General features: G+C 38.5%; 1 protein-coding gene across 2 annotated transcripts in view; it reads left to right on the forward strand.

Annotated features, from left to right (window-relative positions):
- Positions 1–9,914, forward strand: part of Tbc1d15 (TBC1 domain family member 15) — a 56,088-nt gene extending 46,174 nt beyond the window's left edge. For both annotated transcript variants that reach the window (XM_075954776.1, XM_075954777.1), the window contains 5 exons: positions 975–1,074; positions 1,823–1,920; positions 5,819–5,935; positions 6,447–6,533; positions 8,595–9,914. In XM_075954776.1, coding sequence (XP_075810891.1) covers positions 975–1,074; positions 1,823–1,920; positions 5,819–5,935; positions 6,447–6,533; positions 8,595–8,813 — 621 coding nt within the window. In that variant the 3' untranslated portion in view covers positions 8,814–9,914. The remainder of the gene's footprint in view (positions 1–974; positions 1,075–1,822; positions 1,921–5,818; positions 5,936–6,446; positions 6,534–8,594) is intronic.
- The last annotated feature ends 279 nt before the right edge of the window (positions 9,915–10,193 follow it).

A 10,193-nucleotide genomic window follows, 5' to 3' on the forward strand; every position in this document is an offset into this window, starting at 1 on the left:
GCATGTAAACCACAGTAGTTCTTAAGCCTTTCACTTCAAGAATTGTTTCTTTGTGGACTGCATCTGTTCGTATTTATCATATGAACAGTTAATACTGCAACATTTATACATGCTTAAATAGCTATATGCCTCGTACAACTTCACGTACACCTTGTATATATATTTTCATGAAGTCACCTTTTCCAGTGACATTTCAAAATATCTTTTTAATACAGTACAGTATCTTCTACTGTGTTCAGTCTATCATGTTATATAGCTTTGTGCCTGTGGAAAAAAAATACCACGTGCAAGATAGGTATTGTTTTACTATGGTCATGATCACGGCTTTGACTTCCTGGATGCCTACTCTCAGCAAATCTAAAAAGCAAGTAGTTAGTTCTTTAGAATGAGGTTTGTGTTAAAGCTGAAATTATGTTTCATATGCTTATGTGAAGGAACGGTTAATAATGGGAACCGTTTGATAACTGTGTATGTCCCCAAACATGTGTTCCCTTTCCCAAACATTTCTGCAGCATAAGAAAGGAATGTCACTATGTCTGCTGATGTCGTCCCTCTGCTCTTCTTGATCTGAATCAAATCAATAGAGGTAGAAAGTAAACCTTAGCCGGGCAGTGGTGGCACACGCCTTTAATCCCAGCACTCGGGAGGCAGAGGCAGGCGATCTCTGTGAGTTCGAGACCAGCCTGGTCTGCAAGAGCTAGTTCCAGGACAGGAACCAAAACCACAGAGAGACTCTGTCTTGAAAAACCAAAAAGAAAAAAAAAAAAAAAAGTAAACCTTGTTTGAGAGAAAGGGTATTTTTTCTTTTTTCCCCTCCCCTTCTTAGTAATGTTTTAGCTTTTCAATTAGTTGTTTGTTATAATCAGTACAGTAGAAATCCAGCATTTATCACTAGGAATTATATGTGTAATTATCAGTGATAATGTATTCAGAAATACTAAATAGTATGTGGTAATAATTATTTTCTTTTAAAGCATCAAAACTTTGAAGAACAAATGCAAGGCATGAAGACCCAGTTAGTCCAGCTGAGCACCTTGCTGCGACTGTTGGACAGCGGGTTTTGTAGCTATTTGGGTGAGTTGAGTGCCTGCAGATGTATGCAGCAGGTTGTAGGGCAATGCCTGTGAAAATGTAAAGGAACTTTCTTTTTCAACTTAAAAAAAATATGTTTGTGTAGGAATGTTTTACCTGCATGGATGTATGTATATCATGTGTGTGCCTGTCTGATTCCCTGGAACTGGGGTTTTGTTTTGGATGGTTATGAGCCACCATGTGGGTGCCGGAAACTGAACCCACGTCCTCTGCAAGAGCAACAAAAACTTCTAACTGCTGAGCCATCTCTCTAGGGCTTGTAAAGGAACTTTTTTTGTTCTTTGCTTTTTTGAGACGGTTTCTCTGTGTATCTTTGGCTGTCTTGGTTCACTCTGTGAACCAGGCTGTCCTTGAACCCAGAGATCCGCCTGTCTCTGCCTCCCAGAGTGCTGGGATTAAAGGCATGCGCCACCACAGCCCGGCATAAAGGAACTATTATAGACAACAATGCCCCACTGCTGTCACCTGGGTTCTTTTAAAGAGTAGAAAGAAACACTTGGTATAATCTTGTCTTCACACACATACTTGTTTGTGTAGTGGTTTTTAAAAAGTAAGTTACCCTGTACATTTCAATTGCTTTTTTGAATTGACAGAATATAGTCAGACATAAAAGACTCTTGTTACATAGAATGCTTAGATAAATCTGAGTTTGAGGAAAGATCCTTGGTTCTGACATATTAGCATAAGAATAAACCCTGTTTTCTTTTTTTCTTTTTCTTCTTCTGCATAGAATCCCAGGACTCTGGATATCTCTATTTTTGCTTCAGATGGCTTTTAATCAGATTTAAAAGGGAATTTAGTTTTCTAGATATTCTTCGATTATGGGAGGTAAGTTCTTACATTTTTTTAATGGAAAAACTGTTGGTTTCTGTGCGGAGTTGTAAGTACATTTTCAGCGAGTCCCTGAAATTTCTAGGGCAGGTGAGTTTGAAAATGCATTTGTAGTCCTTCCCTAACAAGTTGACTTTGGTTCTTGGACTGTCTCTTGAAAGCATAGCACTGAGATTTGAGGCTGAGTGTCCCAGAAAGAGTTTTCTAGATCATTTGCTACCTGTATCCTTTATTTGGTAGAGTTGACATTATTTTTTATTTTAAAATTTTTATTCTTTTCTACAATATGTTTTAATTGTAATCACCCCTTCCCCAATTTTTCCCAAGTCCACTCCCTCTTTCCAACCCACCCACTTTTGTGCCCTCCCTGTCCCCCTTTTAAAATACTACAAGATCGGGCTGGAGAGATGGCTCAGAGGTTAAGAGCATTGCCTGCTCTTCCAAAGGTCCTGAGTTCAACCATCTACAATGAGGTCTGGTGCCCTCTTCTGGCCTGCAGACATACACACAGACAAAATATTGTATACATAATAAATAAATTTAAAAAAATACTACAAGATCAATTTGTGTTGCCTAAATATCCTTGGATATGTGGGCTTTCACTGGAGGGTGGTCAGCTCACCAGGGACTACACTCTTAGAGAAAACTGTCTTTCCCTTTTGTAGCAGCTGACATTGCTAGGGATAGGATTGTGTGCTCAGCTCCCCTCTCCTTTTGATCTGGGATTTGGTCTGGCCTGCACTTGCACAGGTTTTTATGTGTGCTATCACAACCACTGTGACTTTAGATGTGCTTTTTCCCTGCTGTATCCATAAGAGTGCTTCTTTGTGGTCAGCCGCCATCTCTGGCTTCTACACCCTTTCCAACGCCCCCCTTCCATACTGATTCACCCCATGGAAGAGGTGCAGTATGTGTGCCCCCTTCTCTTCCACACTGATCTACCCCGTGGAAGGGGAACAGTATATATGCCCCCTTCTCTCCCACTCTGATCCTCCCCGTGGAAGAGGCGCAGTATATGTGCCCCCTTTTCTTCCACACTGATTCACCCTGTGGAAGGGGTGTAGTATATGTGCCCCCTTCTCTTCCACACTGATTCATCCCATGGAAGGGGTGTAGTATATATATGTCTCCTTCTCTTCCACATTGATCTACTCTATGTACAGGGTACAGTATATATGCCCCCTTCTCTCCCATACTGATCACTCCGTGGATGGGGTATGATATATATGTCCCCTTCTCTTCCACACTGATCCACCCTGTGGATGGGGTACGGTATATATGTCCCCTTCTCTTCCATAGTGATCCGCTCCATGGGTGGGGTACAGTATATATGTCCTCTTTTCTTCCATAGTGATCCACTCCATGGGTGGGGTACAGTATATATGTCCTCTTTTCTTCCATAGTGATCCACTCCATGGGTGGGGTACAGTATATATGTCCTCTTTTCTTCCATAGTGATCCACTCCATGGGTGGGGTACAGAATATATGCCCCTTTAGGGCTGAGCACTCTGCTGGTTCATTCTCTACAGCTTGGTCAGTTGTGTGTGTCTTTATGTTAAGCACCATTTACTTCAATCTAGTCTGATGAGGGTTTAGAGACATATTGATCTATAGGTATAGCAGTAAGTTGTTAGGAGTTGGTTTTATACTTTGTCCTTTTAGTAGAATAATAGTAGTAGGTTCTCTTAGGGCCTATGGTCAATCTATCTGCAGTTTCTTGGCCTAATAATGTGCTAGGTATGGGTTTCATCTTGTGGAGGTTCCTCAAAAAGCCAAACAGAACTACCATATGATCCTCCTATGCCTTTCTTGGGTTGTATTAGTCAGGGTTCTGTATACAAATAGAACTGATAGAATGAAAAAAAGGGTGGGTGTTATTTGTTTATATAAAAGGATTTATTAGAGTGGTTTACAGTAGTCCAACCAGTTCCACAATGGAAAGTCCAAGAATCCAGTAGTTACTCAGTTCATAAGGCTGGAAGTCTGTTATTTTTCTGTTGGAATCCTGAAGAAGTATATTCTGATAGCAATAAAAGAATGCCCTAGCAGCAGACTATGAACTAGTGAGAGTGAAGGGTGTTTCAGCCAAACTCATGAATGCTGTCTTGTAAGACATGTCCTCTGGTGCACTAGGGGCTCAGACATCATGGGACAATCAACTGCTTTCTGATTGAATATAAGACTTGGTTTTATGGGAGACCGTTACATTTTGGTATAATTTTTTTTTTAACATGCCAGAAAGTTTTGGTTTATAGGCTGAGGTATTACAAAGGATATGGCTTGTAGCAAGTATATTCTCCCTCCCTCCCTCCCTCCCTCCCTCCCTCCCTCCCTCCCTCCCTCCCTCCCTAGTTTCTCTTTATTTTCAGAAAAGGTATAGTTCTCTTTAATTCCTATCCCTGTTCCATTTCTCTTTCTTTTTCTATAAAGGAGATTCATTATTCCGTATGGGGGGTGTGTATTCCTTTATTCCATTTTCTACTTAGGATAACTGTCATTGAAAAATAGAAATTACTTTATTGCTATTCTTGAGTATCTGTTAATAACAGCTTTTAAAAAGTGCAATATGGGTATAGTGTCTTATTATTGTCATATCTATATAAAAACCAAGGAATGATAGAATTTCTGCCAAGGAAGGAAATGTACTACATATGTTAAGAATAATCTGTAGCAGAAAACCTTTTACAACTGGGGATTGGTCCTGTGCTACCATTAGAGAAGGCTGTGTGCACTGTGTGTTCTGCATGGATTCATACTTAAATGTGTGCCAGATATGTGTCATCACAACCTGAACATTTTTATTACAATTTGTTTTTATACAATATACTTTAATCATGTTTCCCCTCCCACAACTTCTCTCAGCTCCTACCCCCCCACCCACCCAATCTTCTTTCTTTCTCTCTCTTAAAACACACAAGAGCACACACACAAATAAAAACAAACAGAAAATAACGCCCACACACACCAAAAACAAAACAGAAGGAAACAAACAAACAAACAAAAAAGCCCACAGAAAACCAAAACAAAAGAACTGTGGAGTTGTTTATGGTACTGTGACTCCTGGGCACGGTGCCTGCCCTGGAATGAGAACCTGAGCTCTTTAAAGATGAATATTGTTACCACTTGCTGGACTAACTCCTCAATCTGTGTTTACCAAATAGCTTGAAACTTTGAGGTTAATTGCCTTGTAATTAAATTTCTGAAACTAGATTAAGTTGATTTATTCCTTATGAAAGTAAAGAATTTCTGCTATGCTCCATTAGATTGTTTGCTTGTTTCTTTTTTCTGCCAAGAAAAGATGTCATTAAATACATTACTAGGGGGAAACAAAGGTCTTGACTTGGTTGACATCAACCCATATTTAGGATAAAATTAGCTATTACTCAATATAGTCTCTCCAGTTTTTGTTGGAATCAAGGATACTCTTGATCTTGAGAGTTTTTCCTGCACATGGTGTAGAAGTATCTTTGGCTCTTTCTGTTCTTCTGTACTATAATTAGGCCTGTTTTAAAAATTAAGGTGGATTTAGTCCACCTTAATTTTTCTAAGTACTGAAGATTTGTGAGAAAGCCAAAGTGCAGGAAAAATAATGAAAGTAGATCTAACCTTTATATTTTAAGGCTGACCTTTATGAGTGTGCCATTAGTCAGTAGTGCTTTTTTATTATTAATTATTTAAAGTAGATATTATTTGAAGTTATTTGAAGAGTCACTGGAAGTATATCAAATATTACACTTGATTTTAATTTCTTTGTAACCCCTTCATGTCTCATCTGTTAGGTAGAAAAATTGGGCTATCCCAACTAGGCATGTTTTATTGCTTCAGCATTGGCATGTATCTTTGAGGAAATAATGTAGAGTTGATTTTGTTTACTAAGTAACTTATGTTTTGTAGGTTATGTGGACGGAACTACCCTGTAAGAACTTTCATCTTCTTCTGTGTTGTGCTATCCTGGAATCAGAAAAGCAGCAGATAATGGAAAAGCATTATGGCTTCAATGAAATACTTAAGGTGGCTGTTCTCTCAGTAGATGGTGGTGTTCTGGAGCTTCTCTCTGGTGGTCCTTTCTCCAGAGTATTGTTGAATTTCATGAGTAACTCACATTGTCCTTAATACCTGGAGCTGGCCTGGCTTTCTGAGAGTTTATACTTTAGCAAAGACATATTGCTCAGTTGTTATCAGGTCCCTATTTAGGAAGGAAAGTAAATTCAACAAATGTTCTTTTATGTAGATTAGTTTTTGAAAAAAACAAATTGCCTTTTGCTTGTAACTTTAAGATAGAAGACTTGAGATGGTTGCAGGTTTAATGTTCTGTAAGCTTATTAGCTATTCATTGGCTTGAAAACCTGAAAGAGTCTAATGAAAGATGTATTAGATTTTCTGTGGACTTGTAATTTGTAAATATTTTTATATAAAGCATAATATCTGTAGTGTAATATAATTGGTAATAAATTGTTAATGTTTTAGAGCATAATAGAGCTTTCTGTTTTGATTATTATTTTCTTCTGTTTATTTTTTTTAGCACATCAATGAATTGTCCATGAAAATTGATGTGGAAGATATTCTATGTAAAGCAGAAGCAATTTCCCTGCAGATGACACAGTGCAAGGTATACAGTGCTGCAAATAATTGCAATATTTTTCTCCCTCTTTTTATCAGCAAGGAAAGATTTTCATATAAAGCAAGTAAATGACAGTCAGCATTTGAGGGCAGACACAAAGCTTTTTTCTTATTTACCATTGTAAGTTTACCTCACTTAATTGAAAACAGTTGACTAATTATGCCAGATTGGAAACACTTAATTGGCAAAATGGCAAAAGTAATGAAAATATTTCTACAACTGGAGGCTGTAGACTTTAAGTGGCAATACATTATCCAACTTAATGAATGCAGAACAGGATCTCTTATTAATTATGCAGCATCCAGCACCAAAGGGAGGTTCTCACCAGCAGCATGTGGATGCAGTGTATCTTACTGCATTGTTATCAGGCTCTTGTTTCAAAAAACAAAGACAAATTTAGTGTTTTATCTGAATTTAAACCATTATAGTTTGGCTTCTCTGTCTCTCTTTCCTCCCTCTTCTTTCCTGTTATTTTAAAACTCAGACAATTTTATTTTAAAATTATATTAAAGATAATAGAAAGTTGCAAAGCTCAGTAGCTGTTCAGAAAAGAGGATGGAAGAGGAAAGGAAGAAGCCATTCTGTTTAGGCCGGTGTGGTAGCCAGCAGCCACGTGGTGGTGGTGGTGGTGGTGGTGGTGGTGGTGGTGGTGGTGGTGGTGGTGGTGGTGGTGGTGGTGTGTGGAGGGTTGGAGAAGAAGGAAAGAAGGAATCCCAGAGAATCAGAAAAACAGACTTGGGTCCTGGCCTGCATCAGGAAAGAGAGGAAGAGGATGGGGGTAGGGAGGAATAGTTGCACTTTTCTCTCTCAAGCTCAGAAACACAGGCAGACCGAGCCAAACCTTGCAATTCATAGGAACTGATGGCATTTTCCCCTTTAAAAGACTTTTTGTTTCAGTTTTATCATCCCCCACATGGGTCCTTCAGTTGTGTAGTTTAGCTCTAGGGGTGTTTGATAGCTAGTCTGTTTCAAAACCTGCCAGTGAGATAGAATAACTATAAAGAGGAGAGAAGCGGTTAATCCTGAATGTTAGAAAACTAGATGGGGTTTGGTGGTGCATCCTTGCAGTTCCACCATTGGAGAGGTAGAGCTATGAGGGTCATGAGTTTAAGGCCAGTCTCAGCTATATAATGAGTTTGAGTCTAGGCCTGGACTACACGAGCTCCTATAAAATTCAATGAAATGTAAAGACCATAGCAAGCAAGCAGGCAGCAACAACAAGCGGCTCCAGGAGATTCCTAGGACAGAGTAATTTGGATTAACTTGGATGAGGTCCAGGAACTGCTCCTGTTTTGGTTTCATGCTGTTGTGTGACAAAACACCAACTAAAAGCAAAAATGAAGAGGCCTGGGTTTTTTCCCACCTACAGGTCACATTCCTTTATTGAGGAAGTCAGAGTGCAGGAACTTAAGCAGAAACCATGGAAGAGTGCTGCTTCATGGCTCACTCACAGGCTTATTAACACTTTTAACAGATTTATTTCTGTGGTGTGTGTGTGTGTGTGTGTCTGTCTGACTGACTGACTGACTGACTGTCTGTCTGACTGGCTGACTGACTGTCTCTCTGTGAGCATATGAGTGCAGGTGACCTTGAAGGTCAGAGATGTTAAGAGTTGGGTTATAGGCAGTTATGAGTTAACTGAACGTCCTCTCCAGCTCCTCCCCAGGTTTCTTTTGCAGCCCATCCCAGGAGTACTTGTTCAGGGAATGGTGATGCCCACAGTGGACTGGGTCCTCCTACATCAATTAGCAATCAGGACAATCCCCTACAGGCCTCTCTGATCTGGGCAGTCCCTCAGTTGAGAATCTCTTCCCAGACGACTCAAGGCTGTGTCATGTTGGCATTTAAAGCTAACTAGGAAACTTTTCTGAGACAAAATAGATGACTAGAATTTCACTTATAATACAGAAATATGTGAGAAGATTGTGTGGCACTTAACACTGTTAGATGTTCAGAATCCAAAGTCAAGTAGTGTTAAAGAATTACTTTGTGTAATTTTTCCTCCGTAGTGAATAAATGTTATTATATTTGATTTTTGTTCATACTCAGGAATTGCCACAAGCAGTTTGTGAGATCCTGGGGCTCCAGGACAGTGAAGTTACGACACCAGATTCAGACACCGGAGAAGACGACAATGTTGGCACTACTTGTCCCACATCTGCGTTTCCAAGTAACACCTTCCCCGTCCTTGCCGCCAGTGAAGCCAAAGACGACAGCTCAGCACAGACACTAGCATCCCCAAATGCCTGCAGATTAACACCTGCATGATCATCTGTCTTACATTTTTAGAGATACTTTGTTGCAATTTCTCTTTAAGTACGTGAAAGGTAGACATTTACAGTCTTGGTGTTGATCATGCTTTAAGGTTTCTGGAAAGACAGTGTACTGATGTTCTTGCATTAAAGCTTTACAAAGTTTTAAACTAATTATTTTTGTAGTTACTTCTACCAAATAGCCTTTCCTTCTCAATAACATTCCTTAGTATTTTTATAGCTAAGTGCATTGTATTTTGTTGCTGATGAACTGGGATGGGATGAATACTACAAGTGGATGCCTTGGGAATTACGCACTCTGAAAAGCATTCACTGCGTTTACTCTTAGTGGGCTTTGGATTTGATAAAATTAATTGCTGAGCCTTTATAAAGCATTCTAAGATGAGATGTTGCACAGTGATGAGATTTAAAAATGCAAACAAATTCGGTTTTTCTATTGTTTACAACAATATTCAGCTTAAATATTTATGCTGGTTGAATGTGATTTAAATTAGACATTTTCACCGATGTAGTTACTGTCTGGATAAAGAACATCAACCTTAGCAAGTGGATTGGCAGTCTGTTTTTTACAAAGAACTTTTCTTCACTTGTACATAAACTATACATAAGTACTATTTATTGAGTATAAGAAAGCATAGTCCTATTTTCTTTAACTGAATAAACTTGACTATTGGTTTATATAAGCTGATTCAACAAAATTAATACATGGCTTCAATATAAGATCTTTTTCAAAGCTATTTTCTTAACTGAACATTTATTTAATGAGACTACATTCAACCCTATCTATACCTGGTATAATTTTAAAATTAATCACTGTAACCTCACTTTACTAATAATGTTTATTATCTTTCCTAATAATGCATTAATTAATCAGATCTTTAAATTTTTATAAAATATTCTTTTCATAAAGCTTATGTCAAAGATTTCCAGGCACTGTCATGAGTCTCAAAGTCATATTTTTTGTATATGAATGAAGCTGTTTTTACCATGCAGTATTGCATGATTTTAAGTTATGTGGAATTAACATAACTGATTCTGTTTTAATTGTAATTTGTTAAACTCTTGTACATACCATTAAAATAAATTTAAAGCTGAAGTAGTGTTTTCAGTTAAATTATACTTAGACAATACTGGTTCTTCATCAGAATGACAAGGTGGCCCTCCACATACCGCAGATTTTCATTATTTTCATCATCGTTCAGTGAGTTGTAGAGGTGATAAACGACTCCTTTTATACTTGACACTCTTGAAAGCCTTTGTCATCAGTGTAAACACGTCACCGTGTGTCTTGAAGGACACAGTCATGAGTCAGTGAAGCAGCTGCTCTGCAATGGTCATGTAGGTAGACTGGTTTTTTCCTTCCCTAGAAAGTAAG

The sequence above is a fragment of the Microtus pennsylvanicus genome, chromosome 20 (assembly GCF_037038515.1).
Source record: "Microtus pennsylvanicus isolate mMicPen1 chromosome 20, mMicPen1.hap1, whole genome shotgun sequence".
Lineage (NCBI taxonomy): Eukaryota > Metazoa > Chordata > Mammalia > Rodentia > Cricetidae > Microtus > Microtus pennsylvanicus.